General features: G+C 45.8%; 2 protein-coding genes across 2 annotated transcripts in view; both read left to right on the top strand.

The window, feature by feature from the left end:
* The window catches only part of NUP133 (nucleoporin 133), a 56,381-nt gene extending 42,984 nt beyond the window's left edge, over positions 1-13,397 (top strand). Inside the window, exons 22-26 of the mRNA XM_030334659.2 lie at positions 3,254-3,372; positions 4,359-4,439; positions 5,701-5,765; positions 7,013-7,101; positions 10,968-13,397. Coding sequence (XP_030190519.1) covers positions 3,254-3,372; positions 4,359-4,439; positions 5,701-5,765; positions 7,013-7,101; positions 10,968-11,104 — 491 coding nt within the window. The 3' untranslated portion in view covers positions 11,105-13,397. The remainder of the gene's footprint in view (positions 1-3,253; positions 3,373-4,358; positions 4,440-5,700; positions 5,766-7,012; positions 7,102-10,967) is intronic.
* A 4,426-nt stretch (positions 13,398-17,823) lies between these two features.
* Positions 17,824-20,715, top strand: ACTA1 (actin alpha 1, skeletal muscle). The gene is made up of 7 exons (XM_030335246.1): positions 17,824-17,927; positions 18,791-18,931; positions 19,055-19,379; positions 19,504-19,665; positions 19,762-19,953; positions 20,049-20,230; positions 20,314-20,715. The coding sequence occupies exons 2-7, from the start codon at positions 18,803-18,805 to the stop codon at positions 20,455-20,457; spliced, it is 1,134 nt and encodes a 377-aa protein (XP_030191106.1). The 5' UTR covers positions 17,824-17,927; positions 18,791-18,802; the 3' UTR covers positions 20,458-20,715.
* The last annotated feature ends 7,268 nt before the right edge of the window (positions 20,716-27,983 follow it).

Raw genomic sequence — 27,983 nt, 5'->3', positions numbered from 1 at the left:
AGAGTATCATGACATAGACCTGACAGGTACCATCATCAGCACTGAGACAGGCTCACCGTAAATACTTCCCAGGGTGATGTCATGTAGCAGTGTGGAATACCACCTTGTGCTATTGTCGTGTCAGAAATGTTCAACCTGAATCTAACCACAGGGAAGTGATTAGATAGATCCTGTTTTGGGGCATTTTGCAATATAATTGGCTCCGACTCCCTAATTCAGCAGCATGAAAGACAAAAAATTTAAAAAAACAACAAAACAGGAAGCTGTTTTAGATTAAAGTAACCTGAGAGCCATGACAACCAAATGTAGGGAGAGAGGCTGGCTCAGCTCCTCGATCATCCCCCAAATAACCAACCATGACGCACGTTTTGGGGACAGCTGAGGGGATGTGAACATAATTAACATTAGATGATATTTCTGTATTTATGTTAAATTTTTCAGACCTGATAATGATATTGTGATTGAATGCCCTTAGGAGGTACATCCTAAAGTATTTAGAAATGTCCTGAGGTTTGCAGCTTTCATTTGATTTAGGAGGAAAAGCAAATAGGTAGATTGGTAAATAGGTAGATAAAGCCAAGATGGCAGAATGATAACAGGTAACCGTAGGTATACAGGGGTGCACTGTATTGTTCTTTAATATTTTCTCTAGGGGCGCCTGGGTGGCTCAGTCGGTTGAGCGTCTGACTTCGGCTCAGGTCATGATCTCATGGTTCGTGAGTTCGAGCCCTGCGTCAGGCTCTGTGCTGACAGCTCAGAGCCTGGAGCCTGCTTTGGATTCTGTCTCCCTGTCTCTCTGTCCCTCCCCTGCTCGCACTCTCTCTTTCTCTCAAAAATAAAAAAATGTTAAGAAAAATTGTTTTAATTTTCTGTGGTGTTAGAATTTATTTTTATTTTTCTAATGTTTATTTATTAAAAAAAATTTTTTTAATGCTTTATTTTTGAGAGAGAGAGACAGAGTACAAGCAGGGGAGGGGGAGACACAGAATTTGAAGCAGGCTCCAGGCTCCGAGCTGTCAGCACAGAGCCTGACGCCAGGCTCGAACTCATGAACTGAGAGATCATGACCTGAACTGAAGTCGGATGCTTAACCGACTGAGCCACCCAGGTGCCCCTGTTTGTTTATTTTTGACAGAGAGACAGAGTGCAAGCAGGGGAGGGGCAGAGAGAGAGGGAGACACAGAATCCAAAGCAGAGCCTGACTCAGGGCTCAGACTCACAAACCACAAGATCATGACCTGAGCTGAAGTAGGCTACTTAACTAACTGAGCCACCCAGGCCCCCCTAGAATTCTTTTCTAAATAGGCTGCATGCCCAGCATGGAGCCCATTGTGGACTTGAACTCACGACCCATAGATCAAGAGTCGTACACTTAACCAACTGAGCACCCAGGTGCCCCAAGTTTGGAATTTCTCAAAGTAAAAATTGGAAGGGGATCTTAGCTCTGTGATCAGGGGTGAAGGGTATACACACATAGATACTTGTATTTGGTTGCAGGGCTTATCCACAGAGGCCAGCCTTTGAGGTATGGGTTCTATTTATACTACCGTCTTTTTTTCTTCAAGGAATGGGAACAATGGAAAGAATCTTGACAGAAATTGGACAGATCTGGTTTCATATGTTTTCTCTGGCTTACTAGCTTTGTGACCTTGGATACACTCTGAGCCTCAGTTTCCTCAGCTATAAAATGGGTAGTTGTAAGGAGTGGAGACACTGTGTTCCTTGAAAAAAATGTGTTATACGTATTAAGTCCCCAATAAAGTGTAGGGTTAGCATTTAACTTTTATTATTAAAACTATTTTTCACTGTTTATAAAGGAGATTTTCAATCTTATTTTTAAGCACTAGTAGTGTTTATTGTTCTAGAGAAGTGTGTATATATTCTGCAAGATTGGCTGATAGTCTGACATGGGAAGCCATATTTTAGCCTAGTCACCAGAGATAGACCATGTTATTCAAATCCAGATGGTTGTTTTATCTATTTATTTATATTTGAGAGAGAGAGAGAGAGAGAGAGAGAGAGAGAGAGAGAGCGTGCTTGTACGAGCTGGGGAGAGGGGCAGAGGGAAAGAGCAAAAGAATCTTAAGCAGGCTTTGTGCTCAGCTCAGAGCCTGACACGGGGCTCAATCCCACAAACCGTGAGATGACCTGAGCTGAAATCAAGAGTCGGACACTTAACTGACTGAGCCACCCAAGTGTCCCTCAAATCAAGGTTTTATTTCTTGCTCCCCCCACAACCCGCTCACCAGAAATCATTGGAACTGTGGTCACCATTTTACATTTGATCACTTCTTAACTTTTGCTTTCTTAACACAGTGGGAATGTTTTTGGGTGTCAGTAATTACCTGCAGACTATCATCACAGTGTATCTAATCCTAGGGAGTAGATTTTTTTTTAATTTTCTGGTTATATGAATAATTCCTTACTGAAATTTGTAAATTACCAGGAAAAAACATAACAAACAAATAGTCCATATAATCTCACTGCCCCAGAGAGAACTATAGTCACTGTTTTGTGTACCCTCCCAGTCTGCTTCTCTATGTATGGAAATCGCACAAAAATTATTTAATTTTTACAAAATTAGGATCACGAGGAGGGATGTCAGTATTTGAATGAGCATATTTATGCTTTGGTCATTGTACCTGGCGGTGACAACTGTATTTATGAGAATACATAGCAGTTCTCAGTCCTTGTCTCCTGCAGTCCACATCTTCCTGGGCAAAACCAGGGAATTGGGCTGCAGCCTGGATGGCTGATATCACCTCATCCAGTAGAGCTCACCATTGCTAATTAATAGGTTTGGTGCATAATCTTCCAGCCTTTTTTTCTTGTAATAACTCATGGCGGCTTTTAAATAGATCATTTCCCTTAGTGCAAGATTCTACTGGAAACTGGTGGGAAGAAGCACTTTCTTGAGTTAACGTAAAATGGGACCGGGTGGCCCCAGATTTGGGGGACTTGTGTCTTGTGAAATAGCCATCTGTTCTCCAGGCAGTAGGTGTATTTTCATAGCTCTTCTCTTCTCTCCTAACTCTGGTTACTGTGACTGTTTATATGACTTGGATCAAATCATGAATATGTTTTAACATAATCAGGAATCAAAGGCAAGCAGAATTAATAACATGTTAAGATCCTCAAATAACGATGAGATTACCATTAGAGGTGTTCCTTTTTTTTTTTTTTTTTAATTCAGATTTGTTTTATGACAGAGCAGAAGTTTACTCCCCTCCCTGCCTCTCATTTTGAATTCTAGAAATGGCTGAGCAGGAGCGCTTTCTGCTGCACCAGGAGACCCTGCCGGAGCAACTGCTGGCAGAGAAAGAGCTGAGTCTCAGTGCGATGCCAGTGCTGACTGCACCACAGCTCATCAGCGTACGTCTTCGCGAATCCTCGCGCCACTCCTCAGTCTCAAAACAGCGCCAGTGTCTCTTGAGTCAGATGGACAGTTCCTAAGAGTAGTCTCTTTCCGTTTCTATTTTTCCGGTAACTTTCCCCTTCCTCTAAAATAAGTTGTTAGAAGCTGCTTGGGAACAGGATGCCAGTTGGCAGGAAGCGGATCAGCCTCTGCCTCCCGTAGATCTCCAGCTGTTCCTAGAGATGCTTACCCAGGTGACCAGAAGGAAGTACTTGGATTTTCTTTTCTAGCATAGGACATATACATACCAGGAGGTACAGTTCCGGCTCTTCCATAAGAAAAATAGTTTAAGGAACTAGATTTACATAGCCTGTGAGTACTGTCCTCCCGCTTTTGTCTGGAACACAACACATTCCTGAGGGCAGGAACACAACAATTCCCTAGATTATGGGCTGCAGCCTCCATGAGACGGTCTCAGTGTTATGTACTGTACTTGTAGCCTTAACTCTGCTTCGCTCTCTGCCCTTCAGCAGAGCATCCCAATACAAGAGTGATGTAGGATCACTTTGGAATCGCTCTAATTGTAGTAACAGAAGACAATTCCAAAACTTCAGTATTTTAGTCATTATTGGTAACAGATTTCCTGTAATTGAGCCCACAACAGCCTCTCTTTATATAGCATATCGCAAAGAATATGCCCAAAAGAATACTGAAGTATGTTACATTATATTGAACCTAAGAATATGAATTTACTGACGTTTTTAAAGTATATATACCAAATTACACAAATTAAGTACTGTTGAGTGTAGGCATGTTTTAAAAGAAAGTTGATCGTGAGGATAGATGGAATGTGATTTCCAAATGTGACAGTCTTCTTAGTATAAAATACAAATACCTGTGACTTACTTGGAAGACATAATGACTCATTTTCTCCCTAAATTTCTCTAGTCTTAGTTGTATGATTACTTAAAATAATCCTCAGCCTTATTTGAATTTCCCATAGCTATATATCTGTGAAGAAAACAGAAGAGCTAATGAATATGATTTCAAGAAAGCTTTGGACTTGCTGGAATATATCGATGAGGTGAGTAAAATCCCTGGAGACGATCAAAGGCAAGTATCACAATTATATATTTGGTTTGCTGTAGAGTTGAAAACGTATTAAAAAAGAAAAGATAACTTCTTTTAGCCAATCATGACAATGTGTTAATTAAAAAAGACTCCCGGTGGGGCGCTTGGGTGGCTCAGTCTGTTAAGCGTCCGACTTCGGCTCAGGTCACGATCTCGCAGTCTGTGAGTTCGAGCCCCGCGTCAGGCTCTGTGCTGTCAGTTCAGAGCCTGGAGCTTGCTTCGGATTCTGTGTCTCCCTCTCTCTTTGCCTCTCCCCCCTCACACTCTGTCTCTCTCTATCAAAAAATGAATAAACGTTAAAATTTTTTTTTTTTTTTTTTTTTTTTTAATTAAAAAATATAAAAAAGACTCTCGGGTGCCTGGGTGGCTCAGTCAGTTAAAGCGTCCGACTCTGGCTCAGGTCGTGATCTCACAGTTCATGAGTTCGAGCCCCACATCAGGCTCTGTGCTCACAGCTCAGAGCCTGGAGCCGGCTTCAGATTCTGTTTCCCTCTCTCTCTGCCCCTCCCCCACGTGTTCTCTCTCTCTCAGTCTCTCTCTCTCTCAAAAATAAATAAATGTTTTTTTTTTTTTAAATTTTAAAAAAGACTCTCTGGTTCAGCTATTCCTAACTCTTGGAATGTGTAGCTCTTTAGAAAAGTTGTCAGGAGAGTCGCTTTCCTGATAATTCTCACATGTTCCCTGGTGTCTTTTTCTGTGCACGAATAAAAAAACACGGCTTTTCAGAGTCCTGAGGTAATTTTTTTCTTTCATTTATTAAGTCATTATTAGTTCTTCATTCTGATACGTTGCTTTATCAATTTATTTTTCATAGTATTCACCCTAAGAGGAGCTGTTTCTCAGCCTTCTTTGGGGGGAAAAAAAAGATTATGATGATAATTCTGTAGGATAAGAATTGGCCTTGCAATTGAAAGTAGTTTGGTAGATTTAAAAAATGTAATGGATTGGCTTTTATGTTACCTTGTTTAAAATCTTAACCTTTTCAGGGTTCCTGATAACATCAGATTATCACAGAATAATCAGAAACTGATTCACACAGAGTTATTAATTGGCTTACTCTTCTGCGTATTAATGTCTTAAAAGGAAATTTTTTAAAATTATGAATCAAAAGTAAAGCAATATTTATGTAGAATTAGAAACTGATACAACTCAAATGTAAGCATGTATTTCTTAAAATCAGGACTTAATGAGAATTTTTTTGTTTCACCATAAAGGAGGAAGATGTAAATATAAATGATCTAAAACTGGAAATCCTTTGCAAAGCTCTTCAGAGAGATAAGTAAGTTCTGATAGCATGAATCTAAGGTACGGTTTTGGGAAAGGATTCTTTAGGAAGATTATGATACCATACATCAAATGGTCTTGTAGCCTAATTGTTTTATAACATATACTATGAAAATTGTAATGGTTGCGTTAGTAATCTAAATTTTTCATTCAATAATTAAGGGAGAGTTTAAGGACTTAGGACCACTGGTATAATACGTCTCTACTTTTGATTTTAAAATTTAGACTGTCAGTTTGCACAGAAATGCCTGTGTTCCTGATTTTCACACAAGTTAGGCCAATTCTGCCAAACAAGCTGCTGTTGTTTTAAATAAAAAGTTTATTAGAGTATCAGTACTGTCTTGTAAGTTATTGAGACCTCTCACATTATCTCCTTCTTAAGGGGGGAGATTTCTGCTGGAAATGGTGGCAAAGAAAGGTGGTGGCTGTGAAAGACTGAGAATCAAATTGCTTCGGGGAAAAAGAATTTTAAAGAGAACGTGACTTGAGTGTTAACGTCCTTCCCTACCCACAACTTTCCTTTTTATATCGTGCTGAGAAATTACAGTAGAACTATTTTTACTAAAGCATTTCTTCCTCTGATCACTCCCAAATGGTTCACATTGTTCTGCTTGGTCTTGGAGGTCACTCTCTGAAGCATCTAGCTCTGCCACTTGATTCTCCTTCCTAATCTAAAAAAAAGTATGCCATCATTTGGCTGGAATTCTTTTCATGGCTTTATGTTTAAAAACTTTAAGGTATCGTGAGATATATCCATTGATGATACAGAGTAGTGGTTCTGTGTGTGTATTTCAGCAGTAGATAATCTCATCTAGATAAAACTTACATTGTATTAGACACCAGTTACCCTTTTACTTTTATGAAAAGCAGAATCTGTTACAATATACCGTAACTATTGTGCTCCGAAGATCATACTTTGGAGTCCTTACTAGATTTGTTATATATTTATAGCGTTTTTTGGGAACAGATACCTCACTACTTGGTTTTGACATCACATAGGTAGATAGCTACTTGAGTGTAACATCTTGTATCTACTATAAAGACTCTAAGTGTGTTCAACATTTAAAGCTCCCTTATTTTAATAACTTGAAACAGTATCACAAAAACTTAAGATTCTCCACCTGACCCCCCAACCCCTCCCCAGCACAACCATTAGAACAAGACTGTGGTAGCAAACAGAAGTCCTTTATTTCAGATATGTTCACGATTTCATTTTCTTCCCATTGCAATTTTGTTTTCTAGCTGGTCCAGTTCAGATGGTAAGGATGATCCAATTGAAGTATCTAAAGGCAGTATATTTGTGAAAATCTTACAGAAACTTTTAAAAGATGGTAAGTAGTTTGTTAACACTAGAAATTCTGGTATCGCTCCTCAGTTTTAGAAATCTGAGAATAGGATTTGCCAAGGTGTCAATGCGAGGGCAGTTTAAGATTAAACACTACCATACTCAGAATTCGATTTGTTTAAAATGAAGGAAGGGTTCGGGTGCCTGAGTGGCTCAGTCGGTTAAGCGTCCGACCTCTCCTCAGGTCATGATCTCACAGTTCATGAGTTCAAGCCCCGCATCAGACTCTGTGCTGACGGCTCGGAGCCTGGAGCCTGCTTTGGATTCTGTGTCTCCCTCTCTCCCTGCCCCTCCCCTGCTCACGCGCTCTCTCTCAAAAATACACAAATATTAAAATGAAGGGTTTTTTTCTTTCCTCTCCAATTGGGGGAGCACGTGTCAAGGTGAAGTCTCCATCCACATGGATCCTGGGGGACTCTAGTGGGCAAAGTCTCCGTGCTGATTGGACAAGGAATAGATTCAAGTGTTGGTTGTGACACCAGAAATGTATGTGATAAATGAGATGTAGCTTTTTGTTATATAACTGACCATACTATGCTTAAGAATAAATTACAAATGCTTTTTCAAATCCATTTTGGATGTTAATACTCTAAAATTCATTTTAGGAACAAAATAAAAAGAAACAAGAAGGGAATGTGTTCTGCACATACTCCCATACTAAAGCAGTGAGCAAAATTCATTTGCTGATTGAGACACAAATTAAGTAAAGAAGCTTTTATGGACAAAATGCTGTTCTTAGGGAGGTATATGAATTAGAGGATGCAGTTGACCCTTGAACAGTGTGTCGATGATGGGCACTGATCCCCAGCACAGTTGAAAATCTACATACAACATTTGACTCCCTAAAAACCTAACTGCTGATGGTCTGCTATTGACCAGAAGCCTTACCAGTAACACAGTTAACACATATATTATATGTGTGTTATATACTGTATTCTTACCATAAAGTAAGCATAGAGAAATGAAAATGTTCTTAAGAAAATCATAAAGATAAAATACTTGCATAGTACTGTACTGTATTTAAAAAAAAAAAAAAAAATCGCATGTAAGTGGACCCTTGCAGTTCAAACCCGTGTTGTTCAGGGATCAGCTGTATTTTTACTTTTACCATTTTTTATATTACTGGGAGCTTAATATATGGAGAATGTTAGGTAGAGATGAGCAATTTTGCACATTTTATACCTATGTGACTCGTATTATAGAATTATATCAAAACGTATGCTACTAAATTCAGGCAATGTGCAAAATAGGCTAACTTAGTGTTCACCAATCTTTTCAAATATAAGGACACTCTCTTTTATATCAAATGGAAAAAATACACAGTGATAAAAAGTTGTAAATTCAGCAGTCCTTCTAAGTGGACGGGACTTCTATCCATCATACTGACATTTACACACATTTGAAAGGTTTCTATATATACATATGCAAGGTACATTATTTAATCTACGAAAACATGCCAAATCCAGTCTCTGATACATTGTAGTCACTCAATAGACGTTTGTCCTTTGAATGCCTAGAAGTATTTTGCAGATTCATAGGACTCATAGCCCCAGCTCCTCTGCAATAGATTGTATTCTGCAGTCCTGTGTTTTAATTCTTTTTTAATGTTTATTTATTTTTGAGAGAGACAGAGCGTGAGCAGGGGAGGGACAGAGAGAGAGGGAGACACTGAATCCGAAGCAGGCTCCTGGCTCTGAGCTGACAGCACAGAGCTTGACGCAGGGCTTGAAACCACAAACCACGAGATCATGACTTGAGCCGAAGTCGGACGCTTAACCGACTGAGCCACCCAGGTACCCCAAGTGGTGCTCTTTAAAGGTGACTTTGCTGTTTTTGTTATTCTTAGATCTTACTCATAAGGACAACAGGAACGTAAAGTTGTGAAGAATTATTACACTGTGACCAAAGGACAAAAACAAGTAGAAATATTATATTATAGAAATATATATAAGTATATATAAATATATATAATACATATATATATAGTACATTCAGACACATTTACATACATACATGTACAAATTAAAGGTATATGTATTATATATAACAAGAAGCCAAAGACATTTATTTTTGGAACCTTTTTAATAATATAGTTACTATATACAATGGTAAATATTTTTAAAGACAGATCCTGAAGATAGAGAGTTATAGATAGCCTCATATTTCGTAAGCTCTGACAGCCAACAATTACTTCAGCTTGTGGAAATGTATTCATCCTCCAGATATATTTAACTTACCCATACAGAGCTTTTCAGTTTGTTTTTATATATTATTGAAGTACGTTATCCACACAAAATAAAATGCACGTATCATTATATATGGAGTTTAAATTTTTTTCTAATTAGTCACCAGTATTTAATAGTTGAGAAGAGTTCTTACAAAAGTCTTCTTTTCTTTTTTAAATTTTTTTTAATGTTTGTTTTTTTTGACAGAGAGACAGAGCATGAGCGGGGGAGGGGCAGAGAGAGAGAGGGAGACACAGAATCCGAAGCCGCCTCCAGGCTCTGAGCTGTCAGCACAGAGCCTCACGTGGGGCTTGAACTCACGAGCTGTGAGATCATGACCTGAGCCGAAGTCAGACACTCAACCGACTGAGCCACCCAAGCGCCCCACAAAATTCTTATTTTCTTAATTCTCTTAAGAATCAAACTGTTTGCCTAAACTGAACTGATATATTTATCTGGCAACAGTAAACTGGATCTGATGAGCACTGCCCCCTTTGGATGAGGCATTGGCTCTAAGTTTACCAACGTCCCCGAGGCCACCTTCCTCATACCACCTGCCGGAGTTTTTGGCCCCAGCTGTAACGAAAAGAAATCCACCAAATGTTAGTTCTAAACAGAGGGCGTGCCTCATAAAAATAGAAGCCAAATAAGATGTTACATTTTTTTAGAGAATTGATCTTTTAGAAACTAATGTATTTTCACAAGTTTAATACTGTTTTACAGATAAAAAGTCTTTACTGGAAGTATTTTAATTATAATAAATGATGTATAAATATTTTGAATTTAGCCTCGTAACATTCATTAACCAGATTTTTATTATATTACAATTAAGTACAAAAAACGGTGCTAGGCACTTTGAGGGCCTTTGATTTTTGAGACCCTTATGCTAATGTAACAGATTATAAAATACTGTCTTATATGAAAATTTTTTTTTTCCAGTTTTCTTTATCAAGCGAGAAAACTGTACATGCCTTTTTGTAACTACACAGATCTTGATTTCAGCAGTTCTGTCTCATCAGTGCTCATTGGCTTTCTGGCTTTTAGAGGACTAATGAAATGGTTCTCTACCTATCTCACTTTTAACTATAATATATATTTTGAGAGACTGTAGCTAGCTTTCATGACATGGCATTTACTGAATTATTTCCCTATACATATAATTGGATACATATTTAATATATATAACTGTCGAAATATTTGAATATGTAACTATAAGATATTTGAAATACCTGAATACATAATTTTTGGAATATATAATTGTTTGAAATATTTGTTCTCAGGTGATTGTTAGTTAAAAACTCCCACGTTGAAGAAATAAATGACTTAAACTGTAGAGAAAAATGAAAATATTTCAGGTCTTATTAAAGACTTTAATTAGATTGGCTGTTTTGACCACTAGGGGGAAAAAAACACTCAAGCAACCTCTTCTGAGTAAAGCGTGTCGTGTTGTTAGACCTGCAAGTATGTTTGACCGTGGAAGGAATTTGGAACAGAGTATTTCCCAATAGTGGAGTGACATTATATTTTAAATAGAAGCACAGATGCTGTTATCATCAATCATCTTAATTCATTTGAGAGTTTTATCAAAGTAAAAAAGGACTTTCTGTGTTTGTGTTTGTGTTTGTAGGCGTTCAGCTCAGTGAATACCTGCCAGAGGCGAAAGACCTCCTACAGGCAGACCAGCTTGGGAGCCTCAAGTCTAATCCCTACTTTGCGTTTGTTTTGAAAGCAAACTATGAATACTATGTCCGCGGACAAGTGTAACTTCTTCTGAAAATGGTCGCTGCTGCTAAAAATTTGTACAGGCTCGTCCTTAGAAAAATCTTAGACCTTAAATATCGAAAAGTTTGTACAGCTTTATAACATGAATTACTGAATTTTTGGTACTTTATTTGGAAACAGCCGTGTGACTGTAGTTTTTTGTTTTTTAGTTACAAGATCTTTTCTCCTTTTGCCATCGATTCATCACTTGTTATTTCCCTGCTGGCTACCCTTCTCATTCCATCAAGGGCTCTGGAGTTCTCGTTCTAGTTGTGGCTATTTGTTTGCACAAAGCACTTCTAGGCCTCAGTCCCTATAACTCTGAACGTGACAGGATTGCACTGATTGTCTCTGAGATTGCTGTCGCTCTGGAGATTGTGCACTGAGGAGAATTGGGAGTCTGGTATCCGTTTGGGTTAGGGCTGCTGCGAAATGTCCAGTAAGACAGATGTCAGATTTGGTGACTTGCTGTAGGACCGAAAGACAAAACAAGTGGGCATAATTCCTGTGAGTTTGAGAACTGCTTAATTCACTGGGAAAATACTATACATTTCCATGTAAATAGAGTATTAGAGTGGTGAGTAAAAACACTTAAGTGGTAACCTACCTGCAAGTACCATATGGTAAATTTGTAGTATTAAAGTTAGTTATGGCCTTTCAGTATGGGGATTCAAGCTGTATTTTCAAGGTGATTTACACTGAATTCCTGCTTTGCCACAGTCTGGCTAACATAGAGCATGTGTTACGCTAGAAGCCGTTATAGGTTTTCTTAACACGGCATCTGATTTACTGAAAAGTAGTGGCTCTCAGAGCTTCATTGTTCTGACTAGTGTCATTACTCAGTTTTTCTCAGCTTTAAATAAAGACTAGAGGTTGGACAGGGTGTTGCTGGCATATTCAGATTCTGGCCCAGTTGAATGCTCACTAAACAACTTGCTCCAACAGCTGAAAAGGTCAGAAGTTAAATATGGTAAAGAGTCCGGTGCCTGGTTTCACAAAGTGCGGCCATCGTGCCTCTCTTCCCCTGCCCTCTTCCCCTCTAGGCTTCAAATCCAGCCTTTGAACATGTTGGCAGGAACAGGTTAATGGAGCTCGTTACGTTAATAACCAGAGGAAAGACACTAGCAGTCTTGTCTTTTTCTGTTTGCAGCTTGTGTGCTGGGACAGCATGAGGGTCCCGGTTAGGAGTATATGGAAGGGTGCGGTGCTAAGGGAAGGTAGGAAGAACTTGTCAGGCGGCAGGGAAGAAATGGTTGAACTCTTGTGTTCTAAGCCGAGGCTTTGCTTTTACATAGACATTAACAGTTCTTGCCTGTATGATCCTTTTTAGATACTCGTGTGCTCTGGGAACATAAGACTGTGCCCCCTTCACATGCTACCACAAATCTAAGTATCCCTAATGTGACAGGAAAGCCAGTCTGACGGTGACCCTGGCCCCGTTGATTGCCTGATGTCAAATTGCCGCTCTCACGGTGTAATGCATAGTTGTCTTATGTTGAGGGAGGAGAAGCCTCACTCTTCTAGCTCTATCTCTTAGCGTGGCACCAAAATGGTTGGGTTTTTTAAAATTAATAAAATTAAGGTCTAAGGTTTTAAGTAACTTTTCTAAATTTTAAAAAGTTGTTTCACAGTGTAGTCTTTATCAAAGAATTACTGATTTTTGTATAAATTGAGTAATAAAGGCACATTATAAAGGTGAGCGTGTTTTCTAAGGAAAGAGAACATTACTGCCTTGGGAAGGGGTTTTTTTCACCCCTGTCTTTGCTGTTCTGAAAGTCACAGTTTGCAGCCTCAATTAAATGAAGCAACGCAGTTTTTGATAGCAGCCAGCTTCGTGCTCTGGTATGTTTTGTTTTAAGACTTTGTGAATGTGTCAAGGATGAAGGTAGAACTTGAGATACACGTAAGGGACTTGCTGAAACGCTTAGCGAAGTAAAAGGCTACGGACACCCTCTGTCACAGGGATTTTGTTTTTGAAGAAGCCCTCGAAATTGGATTCTTTCTTTGACTTCGGGGTCTGAATCAAAATGCTGAAGTCTGTCACCCACCAAGCACACGAGGCCCGCGCGAAGGGCACACGGCACATTTCCCCTTCCAGGTGGATCGCTCTCTCTAGTAGCGGGAACAGACGGAAAGCCACGTCATAATGTCGTCAGGCTCCTTCTTGATCTCTTGTGATCCATCACACTTGTACATCTTGAGGCTGATAACTACAAAAAAAGGTAGTCCCACCTTTTCATTCCTGGACCTTTTATTGGAGAATGCCTGAAGAGAAAGTAGTTTTACGTACTCCTATGTAAAATCCACTCATTAAATACAAAAATGCAACTTTAAAAAATAATTTTGTGTAATTCTAAAATTATGAAAAGCTGTAGAAAATGTAAAACCTATTTTTTTTTTAAAGTATGTGGAAGAACATAAACCCCTGTAATACCACCAGCCAGAAATCATTTCAGTTACCAGCTTAGAATGCATTTTAGAGGCACCTGGCTGGCTCTGTTGGAAGAGCGTGCATCTCTGGATCTCGGCGTCATGAGTTCGCGCTCCATGTTGGGTGTAGAGATGACTTAAATAAACGTAAAAAAAAAAAAAAAAAGAAATGTATCTTAGACTATTTGGGACTGTCCATATTTTATAACCCAATGTATATTATGAGCATCTCCATATATCCTTAATCCAATGTTTCCCAGCCTTTTTCCCATTGGCATCCCTAAGGGATCTTTTTAGACACTTTTGCCCTAATCACTCCACCCCCATCCCTCCATGAAAATTTAATACTGCAGATAGATAGATAGATAGATAGATAGACACACACACACACACACACACACACACACACACACACACACATAATGTACTATGCCTTTGGAGGCCACAAATCATTGTAATATCTAAGTTTTTTTCACACCCCCCAAGAAACAGTTTCCCCCCTTTAAGAATGCATGATTTTTCAAGATACAATTTTCTAATGAGTGCCTGACACTTTACCACATGGCTATGCCATGGTTTATTTAACAGTTCTCCCTTCTTAATGATCTTAACATTTGAGTTCATGGTTTGGGTTTGGGTTGGCTTTTTCTTGTTTGTTTGTTTGTTTGTTTGTTTTTGCCATTTTAAATAATAGAATAAATCTTTCTACAAAAATCTTTGTGTGCTCCAAGTTCCTTTAAAATTGCATGACTTTTCCTGTTCAGTTTGTGATGATGCTTATACACGTTTAGTGAACAGTTGTAATCATTTTGAATGTCCTTTGCTCACCTACCCACCTCACCACCCCCCACCCCACCTCCTCCAGACACTCAGAAGAAAGATATTGTACTATTTATTGAGCACTTCTGTCCCAGGCACTTCTGTCCAAGTCGGTCTTAAGGAGTAGGTAGTACCCTCAGTTGAGAATACAGTCTTTCTTGAAATGACCTGCCCAAGGCCACACAGCCATTCAGAAGGGGTGAGGGGCATACCCAGAAATGCCAAGTGCAGATTTTTCACCAGGTTCTTATGCCAGATATTAGGAGGTAGTGGGGGCAGAACGAGAGGTGACGGCCCTCAGAGGTGGCCAGGGCGGAAGCCGTGACTTCATTTCTGGATGTCCTTGGCTCCTGTTGGAAAAGATCCCTTGAGGATCTTTTATATTTCCGGAACGAAACCAAGTGTTGGGGAGGATTGAAGGAAGGGAGAAAGGGGTCCCACCCCCAACTGCTCCTGGTGGGAGGGGGAGTCGCCCAAGCCCCAGCGGTGGGATCCCGGGGGCCCTGTGGTCTGACTCACCGAGCCTTATTCTGAGTTTTAACATTGAATGGCATGACTAGTACGGGTCTTATTTCCCTCAGAATAGTTACAAGCATCCGAGGGAGCCACGTGAAAGCACATAAGGCATTCTATGAATTCGTATTTGAATCAGTAGGAAATAACAGTGGGAGGCTGAGACCCAGCAAGGTGGCTCACAGATGAGTGAGGAACCGAGGGGACAGGGCTGTGGAGAAGACAGCTGAGCGGCAGCCCAAGGCCCCGTCAGAGTGTCAAGAGCCAGGGAAAACTTAGAAGCCGACGCTCTCTGTCAAGCATTCCCTCCGTGGCTGAGCTTTACTTGGCGATAGTTCTCAAAAGGCTCTGCGGGCAGCCACCCGCTTACTAGGCGCGAGCAGAGCACTGCTGTGTTCCCCAAAACCGTACATGTATGGAGGTGGCCTTTGCACTCACCGGTTAGGTCTATTCCCTAGGCCAATGAGAACTCAACAAGACCAGGATGGGATTGGGTGGCCCCGTGGTGACCCGTCAAGAGACCATTTAAACAGCCCCAACCGGGGCGCCTGGGTGGCGCAGTCGGTTAAGCGTCCGACTTCAGCCAGGTCACGATCTCGCGGTCCGGGAGTTCGAGCCCCGCGTCAGGCTCTGGGCTGATGGCTTGGAGCCTGGAGCCTGTTTCCAATTCTGTGTCTCCCTCTCTCTCTGCCCCTCCCCCGTTCATGCTCTGTCTCTCTCTGTCCCAAAAATAAATAAACGTTGAAAAAAAAAAAAAAAAAAAAAAAATAAACAGCCCCAACCGTGGGCGGAGAGCAGATGTCCGGCCCTGTGTTTTCGGGCCCCAGCTCCCGAGGTTTCCTTCCCTTGGGTTTTCTTCATAGCTTTTCACGTGTCTTTGAAACCGATAGACTCCGGGCTCAGAAAAGCTTGCTATGGGAGAGAGAGGAACCACACTGAGCAAGAGGTTTGGAAGATAGTGGCAGCCCAGTTCCCCTTTTTAAAAAAGCAACAAATTCTTAGGTATCCTTCCTATTTTCAGGCCAGAATTTAAGCTTTACCCCTCAAAATTGTGCATACAGTGCATTTGCAGGGTTTTTTTGGATTTTTTTTTGGGGGGGGCGTCTTTTTGTTTGTTTCCTTCCTAGCATCTTCACTACCCATGGACAGCAGAACAGAAGGTATTAAAAAGGACACGTAGCTCTGTCTGTTACTCACTCGTTCTCTGCAACAACTGAAAAAGCTACATGTGAGAGAAACTACAGCAGCTTTCAGCTGACTCTTTATACTCACGACATAGGCCCCCTGCTAAACAAACTTCATTTTCTAACGGACTTTGATGGTTTAGGAAGAGCTGCCATGATGTGGGCTACCGGGGAGGGTTACATGTGCCTTTATATCCGTCCTCCGGAGAACCCACACCTGTCCCCCTTGCCCAGCTCCACGACCAAATGCGAATTGCAACTATTTTGGGAACACTTAAGCACATCAGAAAAATGAATGATTCCATCCGCGCTGGCACCACAGCACCGATGTACCCGCTCCAAGCATGGCACTGAGTTCATCACAGAAAACGGTCTCTCCTTCTGCCTTCGATGGCAGGGTTAGGACTGCGCTTGTTCCCCCACCCCCACCCCTGCCGAAAATGCGAGTCCGGCACCGACTGGATAACCTCTTCTGACCCTCGCTCCACCTTACCATAAGTAGATCCAAATCCTTCTAGAAAATCTGAAAGGCGTATCCCCATGTATCAGTGGTATAAATAGAACCGCTTCAGCAGGCTCTGGTAGAGGGTGAGTTGCTCCAAGGTGGACTGGGAAGCAGCCTGGCCTTGGCAAGGCTGCACCCTCTAAATAGAAAGATGAGTTTGTTCAGCCTTTGCAGAAGGAAAAATCGCTACCCATCCTAGAGTGCAATGTCCTTGTCCTCTTTACCGGGAGGAAGGTCGAGCAAGGTCTCATTTAGTAAGGGCGCTTCGCCCGTTCCACCACCGGGTCGGGAGTTGTGACCCCTGCCTTTCAGCCCCAGGACAGGGACACTCTTAGTCCCACCAGGGAGGTGGCGGTTTGGGGCCTCAGCCCAGCCCACCCAACCTGGGGCGGGTTCAGTCCGGGAGGAAGAGAACACCCACCACCAGCACCGCCAAATTCACTCCCCTCACGAACACCCGAGTGCGCTGCGTGTCACTGAGAGGAACAGCTCCGGCTGCCCTGGCGTCGTGCCTGGCGCGGCCGGGGCCGCCGCCCCGGCCTGTCCCCGGGAGCCCTCCTCCTCCTCCTCCCCGCCTCTCCGCCCTCTCCTCCCGCCGCCAGCTGTCTGGCCCGCGACAGCTGCGCGCCCTCCCGCCGCCGGTGGCCCTCTCCGCGGTGGGGGCGGGTCAGCCCTCCGAATCGGGGAGCTCAGGGGTGGGAAGGGAGAGGCGAAGTTCACCGGGGAGCGGGGGTCGCCTTCCTTCCCTTCCTGGGACCGCTTCTCCCATCCTCTCTTGTCCCACCACTGGGACACGGCTCCCTCCTCCCTGTAGCCGCACGTGGGGCTCTGAGGGTCTGAGTAAACCCAAAGAAGGGATGAAATGTGGGAGGCACCCTCCGGAGCGCCCTGTGCGAGCAGAGCGGACAGGGTGGGGAGGCCTTGCGGACAGGTGCAGCTCCGGGAGCGCAGGCGCACACGCGCACCCACTGGCGCTCGCGGTGACCCTCGCCCCACCCCATCCCCTCGGGCGGGCAACTGGGCCGGGTCGGGAGGGGCCGACCGGCCGGGGAGACACTCCATATACGGCCCGGCCCGCGTTACCTGGGCTCGGGCCAGGCCGCTCCTTCTTTGGTCAGCGCAGGGGACCCGGGCGGGGACCCAGGCCGCGAGCCGGCTGGGGGACGGGGCTCCAGTGCCCAACACCCAAATATGGCTCGAGAAGGGGAGCGACATTCCTGCGGGGCGGCGCGGGGGGGAGCGCCCGCGGGCTATATAAAACCTGAGCGCGAGGACCAGCGGCCACCGCAGCGGACAGCGCCGAGAGAAGCCTCGCTTCCCTCCCGCGGCGACCAGGGCCCGAGTCGGAGAGCAGCAGGTGTAGCCACCCGCCCAGGTAGGGCGGGAGTGGGGCAGGGGGCCGGGGACAGGAGAACAATAGGACAGGGGGACAAGGTGACAGGGCACCACCGAGGGGAGCCTGGAGAACTCCGGGGTAGAACCCAACCGACTCACCTGATCAGCCCCCAGGCCTGCTTTCTGCCCGCCCACCCCGTGGCTTGGTCCTCAGAGCCACACGCGCTTTATAGAGGAGGCCCGAGGCCATCAGCTTTGGGAAACATCTCCAAATTTATCCCCAGCCTCTTTGGGCTCCTTTACCTGGCGTTTCGTATGTGCCGGGTGGATTAGAGGTTTTGCTTTAGTCGTTCCAAGGGCAATGCCTTCCCGAGGAAGGCCGGAGCCCAGGAGCAGCAAAGGCCGCAATTCTCTGGGGTCGCCATCAGGCGAAACGGTGCCTCTGTTCTGAGGTTGGAATGTCGTGGGGGTCCGGAATGGGCCACTCCTCTCGGCACGGCGCACCAAAGCCCTTCCCACGGGCATCTCCTTCGGCCCCCGCGCTTGCCCGGCGAGCAGGTATCGCCCGCCTCAACCGCCCAGACTAGGCCGCCGAGGCGCCGAGGCCTGGGGCGCCAGCGCCCGGCTCCTGCGTCAGGTAGCCTGCAGCGAAGGCAGAGGTGTCCCGGCGGACACTGTGCCGGGGTTCCCGGGGTGGAGAAATTTCTCCGAGATTCTCCGCAGCGCGGCCCTGAGCCCGGGGAGCGAAGCCCGCCAGGGTGCCCTCCGCCGCTCCCCTGGCCGGCGACGCGCGGCTCGGGGCTGGGGACGTCCGTCGGTCCCCGGGAAGGGAGGGCGCTCGGGCCGTCGGGGACTCCTGCGCTGTCGCGTCGTGCGTCTCCACGGCCTTCCTGTCCTTTACAGAAACCAGACACCATGTGTGACGAAGACGAGACCACCGCCCTCGTGTGCGACAATGGCTCCGGCCTGGTGAAAGCCGGCTTCGCCGGCGACGACGCCCCTAGGGCCGTGTTCCCTTCCATCGTGGGCCGCCCTCGCCACCAGGTCAGGCTGCCCGTCCGCGGAGGGAGCCGGGAGGGGGTCCCCACCCCCACCCCCCACCCCCGCGTAGGCCAGCCGCCGTCGCGGGAGCCGCGGTAACGTGGGCGTGGTGTCTCCGCTCCGCAGGGCGTCATGGTGGGTATGGGTCAGAAAGATTCCTACGTGGGCGACGAGGCGCAGAGCAAGAGAGGCATCCTGACCCTGAAGTACCCCATTGAGCACGGCATCATCACCAACTGGGACGACATGGAGAAGATCTGGCACCACACCTTCTACAACGAGCTCCGCGTGGCCCCCGAGGAGCACCCCACCCTGCTCACCGAGGCCCCCCTCAACCCCAAGGCCAACCGCGAGAAGATGACCCAGATCATGTTTGAGACCTTCAACGTGCCCGCCATGTACGTGGCCATCCAGGCCGTGCTGTCCCTCTACGCCTCCGGCCGTACCACCGGTGAGTGCGCGCGGGGCCGCCCCGCTCCCCCGCTCCCCCGCTCCCGCCCGCCGCGCGCGCCCGCGCCCGGCCTCGGGGGCGCGCGCTCACCGCCGCCGTGTGCCCCGCCCCGCCCCCCGCGCAGGCATCGTGCTCGACTCCGGCGACGGCGTCACCCACAACGTGCCCATCTATGAGGGCTACGCCCTGCCGCACGCCATCATGCGCCTGGACTTGGCCGGCCGCGACCTCACCGACTACCTGATGAAGATCCTCACTGAGCGCGGCTACTCCTTCGTGACCACAGGTGCGCGGCGCTCCGGGCTCCCCGGGCGGGCGGGGTGGCGCGCGGGCCGCGGGGCCCTGCGCTGAGGGCGCCTCTCCTGCCCCTGCCCCCCCACAGCTGAGCGCGAGATCGTGCGCGACATCAAGGAGAAGCTGTGCTACGTGGCCCTGGACTTCGAGAACGAGATGGCGACGGCCGCCTCCTCCTCCTCCCTGGAGAAGAGCTACGAGCTGCCCGACGGACAGGTCATCACCATCGGTAACGAGCGCTTCCGTTGCCCGGAGACGCTCTTCCAGCCCTCCTTCATCGGTGAGTCCCGCTCGCCGGCCTCCCCGGGAGCCCCGGGGCCCCGCCCGGACCCCGGCTCGCACCCGCCGGCTCACGCTCCTCCCTGCGGCCCCCAGGCATGGAGTCGGCGGGCATCCACGAGACCACCTACAACAGCATCATGAAGTGCGACATCGACATCAGGAAGGACCTGTACGCCAACAACGTCATGTCGGGGGGCACCACCATGTACCCGGGTATCGCTGACCGCATGCAGAAGGAGATCACGGCGCTGGCCCCCAGCACCATGAAGATCAAGGTTGGCGGCGGCCCGCGCCCCCTGCCCGCGGGTGGGCCCCGGGGTGCGGCCCTCGCCGGCCTGACGCGCTCCCTGTCTTACAGATCATCGCCCCGCCTGAGCGCAAGTACTCGGTGTGGATCGGCGGCTCCATCCTGGCCTCGCTGTCCACCTTCCAGCAGATGTGGATCACCAAGCAGGAGTACGACGAGGCTGGCCCCTCCATCGTCCACCGCAAATGCTTCTAGACCCCATTCCACCAACAGCGTGCGAATTCTCCTCAGGACGACAAATCTGCTCAGGTTGCAGGTGGCTGACCTCGAGTCACCGCGCAGCAACTTCGTCTCTAACAACTTGAGTTGCCGCGGCCGCAATCCGACACAATGTTTATAACGTGTACATACATTAACTTATTTACCTCATTTTGTTATTTTTAAAACAAAGCCCTGTGGAAGGAAATGGAAAACTTGAAGCATTAAACTCAGCCATTCTGTCTGTTGCGTAAAGTTGTTCGTTGTGTTTATTTGCCGGGGCGGGGGGGAGTCGCAGGGGGCAGGGGAGGAAGAGGGGCCCCACCTTCCTGCGTGACTTTTCACGATACTCGGAATGAGCGCGCTCCTTGCGACGCCTTAGTTAAGTCTTCCCTTGCTCGCGGTCTCCCCCTCTGGATCAGATCCATTCCCAAACACTGGCAGGCCCGCCCCTCTGGTCGGTGGTGAGGCCATCTCTCCCACCGCAGGCTCTGGGGTGGCCGCCGGCGGGCGGGGGTGGCTCTGGCCAGCGGCCGGCGGCGGGCGCTGTCCACGGTGCTGGCGCCGGGAGCCGCCCCTCAGAGCGCATTTCCGTCCCACCTTAAGGGATCGGCCTTCCCTACTGCATCTGGAGACCTAACTGAAAAAGTGGTGCGCTGCATTTAATGAACCAGCTTTCATCTGCAAGGGAAGGCGGTCACTTCTCTTCCCGACTGGGAAGTCCTTTGCTTCGTGCCAAGGCGACGGAAGTGCCTCTTCCAGGCTGGGGGCTGGGGAGGAGCGCCGCCCAGAGGTGGGAGGAGGGTAAGGGACACATGCGCTTTCCAGAAAGGGCGGCGCGTGCAGGGCTGGGCCGGGCACGGAGGGCGGCCCAGCAAGGAGGGGTCTGCGGGGAGTGGAGCTGAGACTGGCACTGGCGCTGGTGCCAGTGGAGCAGGAGTATGAAGAGGAATGAACAGGGAAGAAGGAAGACGACCGTCCTCCCTCCCAGCACTCGCAATGTTCCAGAAGGCACGAAATATACTAACAGACTAGGAATTTCTATGGGACAGCACAGCCGTCTTCTTTAAAACAAAAACAGAACTACCTTAATGTCTTCTAGTCAAGATTACCAAGGACAGTGGTACCTAAGTAAAATCGATTTTGACTCAAGGCAGGTAACAAACTCTTTTGGAGATAGGCTTATAAGTAGAATTAACAATATGCAGTGTTATATGCCACGTAGCCATGTGTTTATTCATTCTCTCCTTTCCTTTTTGAAAAGGTTCTGAAATCCTTGAGGCCTCTAAGGTGGGAATGACTGCCAAACGCAGAGATCAAGAAAACCAATAATTCGGTAGAATTTAAAACGTTAATAAAACAAGCATATGATGCTATGTGTTATTGCCCACCAAGGGTGGATAAATGTTTAAAATGAGCTACATCCTAGTCTCTCAGAGGAATCTAGGTTTTACTGATAACAGTAAATATACATAGGCATATATGATCAAACAAAACACACACACAGCCCGAATAATCATGTAGCCAGCAGCCTGGAAAAAAAAATGTCAGAATTACACGAGTTAGCTAATTTTCATGTTGTTGTTTTTTTAATTTAAAAAAGATTTGTTTCTGAGAGAGAGAGAGAGCAAGCACGAGTGAGACAGGCAGAGAGAGAGGGAGACAGAGGGTCCAAAGTGGGCTCTGTGCTGACAGCAGAGATCCCGATGCTCATGTTAAGTGTTTTTTAACCAAAACCCAACATCACTTAATTAAGACTTCAGTAAGGTGTGTAAGGGGGTAACAACACATTTTCCCGGTGATCATAATCATTACATAGCTCATGATCATTTAGGATCCACAGAAGTTTTCGATATAATCTGGTAACGTTTCCTCATGCATTGCCTCTGACATTTCTATGGACAAAACGTGCAAAAACTATCAATTGCGTGGTTTCACTGGGAATGTGCCAAATCTAAAAATTACCTTTCCTTTACTGACACTTCTAACAAACAAACAAACAAACAAACAAAAAACAGGCATTTTATTGGCGTTCTGTACTTTCCTATCAGGTCTATTACCTATGTTTGTCCTGAAAGAGAGTGGTGGGTGTGGTGTAATAAAGAATGAGTCTGTTGAGAATATATATCTAGAGCGTATACAAATGTCTGTGCCGGGCGAGGGGAGAAAGAACTATTTCCGGCAGCTCTATGAGTGTCTGTAGTAGTAACAGTCGAGAAGTCCCTGTGTGGTGGCAGTACCCTTAGCGCTAGAGTGAATAATGTTACATCTGATTCCCCACCGAAAAGCCATCTCGGGGAATCCGTTGCTGGAGCAGTGAGAGAATTGAAAGCAGCAAAGAATCCACCCCCCACCCCACCCCCCGTTGCTTTTGGTGTGTTTCCCTAGACTTGGCAGTAGGCTTATCGGGGATCTTATTTCCTTCTCACAAACCTTGGTAAGTTGCCACCAATTTGTTTTCGCTGAATCTATGTTACCAGTGTTCTGTCGAAGAAGGAAGGAATAGGGAAGAAAATGGGCAGAGAGAGTGTGTCAGGATTGAAATGAAGGATGAGGGCGCCTGGGAGGCTTGGTCAGTTAAGCGTCTGACCCTGGATTTCGGCTCAGGTCACGATGGCACAGTTTTGTGGGTTCGAGCCCCCCCATCAGTGTCCACAGTGTGGAGCCTGCTTGGGATTCTCTGTCTCCCTCTCTTCCTGCCCCTCCCCCATTCACGCTGTCTCTGTCTCTCTCTCTCTCAAAATAAATAAATAAACTTAAAAAAAAAAAAAGATTAAGGCTGAGAGGGAGAATTGAAAGTAGTCAGTACCACGGCACATGCTAGGCTCTATCACTTAAACCTTTGGAAGCTCGAATTAGACCGGGGGATATCAGGGTCCCTCCCAGCTGCATCTGTCCCGTGACCCATCACCCCAGATGTGGTAGAACCCACCAAAGGTTAATAAAATATTTTATTGCCCACGTACCATGTGCAAGGGGTACAGAGAGGGCTAAGATATGGTCCCATCCTTACGCGTTTGGGGCCCTGATCCCCAGGATCGCCAGGCACCTTATGCCTTGACTCTGATCACCACGAAGGCTGTTGGAGCCGCTCTGCGGGCAGTGAGGGAGGCCGGCACACGCCGCACTGGGAGCCATCAGATGCTGTGGACACAGTGGCTGTTTTGTTGCCTGTTCAGTCACTTGCCACCATGAGGCCGGCTTCCCTCCCATTGTTTTCCGACAAGGCTCGATGGGTTCCAAATATGGTGCTTATGGGGATACACGTCCCTCATGGTGCTCAAGCAGGTTGTCCTGCCTGTGGTGTTGGGGACACAGAGTAGCACGGCCCCTTACCTGGGGGTGCCTCAGCCCCGAGGGCGGGAGGTGGGGAGGGGCTCACGTCACCAGACCGGCACGGCCATGTGGGCATTTGTGTGGTCAGCCTGCCTACCTGACTGCCTCCTTCTCCTCTTCGTCTCGCTTCTGTCACTCTCATTTCCTTCCTGCCCTGCACCGTCCTTTGGAAGGCACCCATTTTAGCACCATGGAGATGTCATAGTTCTTTTGTGTAATTACCGTAAGCCGATGATAAGCCCTGAGACCTCCAAGTGACCCTTCCCCCATTAGCAGTTTCTTAATGGCTTATCCTGACGTTCAACAGGTCCTGGGGCTGATTAGTGAGCGAGTAAAAGATCGAGGAAGGTGCAAAGAGGACATTGGTGGTTCTCATATGTGTCAATAGAATCAGGATTGCCTTTTATGTGGTAACGATTGGAGTTTCTTAAGCCTCATCGTTGTGCGGAGTTGCTGGTCACCACAGCTGGCCTCAGGAACGGCAGATTATAGCATGGGTCAAGGGACAGCCGTGACACCCTTAGATCCTCATCCCACCGTGTCCTCACTTAGTTCCTTCACGGTACCTATGTTGGGCTCTTGTGGCTGCTGTAACAAATTACCACGAAGTAGGTGACTTGGAACAACAGGAATTGCCTTCTTCACAGTTCTGGAAGCTACAAGTTCGAGGTCAAGGTGGCGGTGGGGACTGGTTTCTCTCTCCTTGGCTTGTAGATGGCCGTCTTCTCCCTGTGTCTTCATTTCATCTTCCCTCTTTCCACGTCTGGGTCCAACTTTCCTCCTTAGAGAACACCAGTTATGTTGGATTTAGTGTCCACCCTAATGACTTCGTTTTAATTTAATTATCTCTTTAAAGACCCCCATCTTCAGGGGCCCCTGGGTGGCTCAGTCCGTTAAGTGTCTGACTTCAGCTCAGGTCATGATCTCACGGTTCATGGGTTCGAGCCCCGCCTCGGGCTCTGTGCTGACCGCTCGGAGCCTGGAGGCTGCTTCGGATTCTGTGTTTCCCTCGCTTGCTGCCCCTCCTCCGCTCACATTCTCTCTCTCTCTCTCTCTCTCTCTCTCTGTCTCAAAAATAAACATTAAAAAAAAATAAAAATAAAGACACCATCTCCAAATATAGTCACATTCAGAGGTACTGGATGTGTTAGGACTTCAACATATGAATGAGTGAGGATACACAATTCAGCCCAAAATAGGGAGGAACAATTTGACCCACTATGGTACCTAAGAGGCCCTATAACAATTAATTTATATTAACATCAATAATTAATTTTTTTAAATTTTCTAATGTTTATTTTTGAGGGCAAAACAGAGTGAGAGCCATTGGAAGGGGAGGGAGAGAAGGAGACACAGAATCCGAAGCAGGCTCCAGGCTCCTAGCTGTCGGCACAGAGCCCGACGCGGGGCCCGAACTCATGAACTGGAGATTCTTACATGAGTCGAAGTCGGACACTTAATGGAGGGAGCCAACCAGGTGCCCCTACATTAGTAATTCATTATAATAGGTCCTACAGCTCTTACGCTAATATTGTGTCTTATGCTATATGAAGCACCTTCAAATGCATGAACTCATTTGAGTTTGTAAGGTAGCTAGAGTAGAGAGTACGGTTCCACTTTCATAAATGATAAAGGTGAGGTTTCAAGATTGAGTGACTTGCCTAAGTTTATAAATTAGGAAAAGGGAGGGGCGCCTGGGTGGCTTAGTTGATTGAGTGTCCGACTCTTGATTTCAGCTCAGGTCCTGATCCCAGGGTCATGGGATCCAGCCCCAAGTTGGGCTCTGCAGTGAGTATGGAGCCTTCTTGGGATTCTCTCTTTCTCTCTCTCTCTCTTTCCCTCTGCCCCTCTCCCCTGCTCTCTCGTTCTCTCAATAAATAAATAAATAGATTAATAAATAAATAAATTAATTAGGAAATGTGGTAGAGCAAAGACTTGAACGTGGAACTCTCGACTCTATTCTTTTATTTTCAATATATAAAACCTGGTGTTTTATAGGTATTTCTTATAAACAGCATATGGTTACGTAGTTTTTCCAGCTTGACAAATTTGTCTTTTAATTGAAACACTTGACCCATGTGGTATCTGATGTAATTGCTGACATATTTGGGTTAAGTCTACCATTTTATTCTGTTCCATTAGATTCGGCTGTTCAAAGTCTAAAATTAATCACTTCTCCCTCCTGGTACAATATGAGACCCTCTGAGGACTGTCATTCCAACAATTTACCTTCCTCCTGACTTGTCATGTATTTTCATTCTATCTTTTTAAACCCCCAGGCGTGCCTGGGTGGCTCAGTCCATTAAGCGTCAGAGTTTCGCTCAGGTCATGATCTCCCGGTGTTTTGTGAGTTCGAGCCCCACACCCAGCCCTGTGCTGACAGCTCGGAGCCTGGAGCCTGCTTCAGAATCTGTGTCTCCCTCTCTCTCTGTTCCTCCCCTGCTTGCACTCTGTCTCTCTCAAAAATAAATAAAGATTAAAAAAAACTATAACCCCCCAGACATTATCATTTGTTATACATCAGTCATGGCTTTAACTTCCTCAAAGTATTATAATTGTCAGTTTAGATTTACTTGTATATTAATAATTTTCTTTGCCCATTTCTTCCTCTTTATGGATCCTTTCCAAGTGGGATCGTTTTTTTCTACCCGAAGCACAAAGTCTTTACAATGTCTTTCATGAGACTCTGTTGGTTGCAATATATCTCACTTTTTGTTTGTTTCTCCCTCATTCTTGAAAGATTTTTTTTTTTCTGAATACAGAATTCCTGGTTGACAGTTACTTCTTTCAGCATATTGAAAATGACATTTCTCTATCTTCTGAGTGCCATTTTTGCTGTCGAGAAGTCAACAGTCATCCTGGGGTTTCTTTGAGGCAATTTGCATTTCCCTCTCCCTGCCTCTCAGTATTTTTATTTTGTTTTGCTTCGTTTTTTTTTAAGATTTCTCCTTGTCTTTGGTATTCTGCAGTTTCTCTATGATGTACCTAATTGTGGATTTATTTTTTTACTTCCTTAGAATTTATGAGCTTTTTGAATATGTGGATTGGTGTCTTTTCAACAGGTGTGGGAAGTCACCAACCATTATTTTTTATTTTTTTATTTTTTTTTAAATTTTTTTTTCAACGTTTATTTATTTTTGGGACAGAGAGAGACAGAGCATGAATGGGGGAGGGGGCAGAGAGAGAGGGAGACACAGAATCGGAAACAGGCTCCAGGCTCTGAGCCATCAGCCCAGAGCCTGATGTGGGGCTCGAACTCACGGACCGCGAGATCGTGACCTGGCTGAAGTCGGACGCTTAACCGACTGCGCCACCCAGGCGCCCCACCAACCATTATTTTTTTCAAATACTGGCTCCGGTCCCATTTTTTCTCTCCTTTCGTTCTGAAGAGTTGATCAATTGGGCTTCCCCAAAATTTAAATGCCTGTTCATCAAAGGACACCATTTAAAAAATGAATAGCCAAACCTAATACGGGGAGGAAACGTCTGCAAAACATATTTGACAAAGGTGTGATATCCAGGCTATAGAAAGAACCCCTACACTTCAATAACAAACAGATAAAAATGCAATAAAATGGGCAAAATAGTTTGAATAGACACTTCACAAAAGAAGATCTGTAAATGGCTAATAAGATAAGCGCATGATCATACTTGTTAGGATGGCTATAGTAAAAACACACAGAAAACCAACTACAACAGAATAACGAGTGTTGGTAAGAATGTGGAGAAACTGGAACTCTTGATCATTGCTGGTAGTACTGCAAAATGGTGGAGCCTCTGTGGAAAACGTTATGGCAATTCCTAAAAAAAAAAAATTAAAGATAGAATCCAGCGATTTCTATTTCTGGGCACATCCCCAAAGCAATACAAGCAGGGACTCAAAGACATATTTGCACAACCGCGTTCATAGCGCCGTGGTTCACAAGAGTCGCGAGATAGAAGCAGCCCAAGTGTCCATTGATGGATGATTGGATACACAAAATATGGTATATGCGGACAATGGAATATTATTCACCCTTAAAGGGGAAGGAAATTCTCACACATACTACAACATGGAGGAACTCTGAGAGCATTACACTAAGTGAAATCAAACAGTCCCGTGAAGACAAATACCGTATGGTTCCACTTATATGATGTACCTAGTGTAGTCAAATGCACAGAGGAAGAAAGTGAAAGGGTGGTTTCCA

This window comes from Lynx canadensis, chromosome D2, assembly GCF_007474595.2.
Source record: "Lynx canadensis isolate LIC74 chromosome D2, mLynCan4.pri.v2, whole genome shotgun sequence".
In the NCBI taxonomy this organism is placed as follows: Eukaryota; Metazoa; Chordata; class Mammalia; order Carnivora; family Felidae; genus Lynx; species Lynx canadensis.
This window is presented reverse-complemented; position numbering and strand designations above follow the sequence as displayed.

Bases quoted from the DNA above. Each gene is read 5' to 3' on its own strand.
- ACTA1 (XM_030335246.1), top strand. From the start codon at position 18,803: ATGTGTGACGAAGACGAGACCACCGCCCTCGTGTGCGACAATGGCTCC. The intron at 19,666-19,761 runs GTGCGCGGCGCT...GCCCCCCCACAG, and splicing joins CTACTCCTTCGTGACCACAG to CTGAGCGCGAGATCGTGCGC. The intron at 20,231-20,313 runs GTTGGCGGCGGC...CCTGTCTTACAG, and splicing joins CCAGCACCATGAAGATCAAG to ATCATCGCCCCGCCTGAGCG.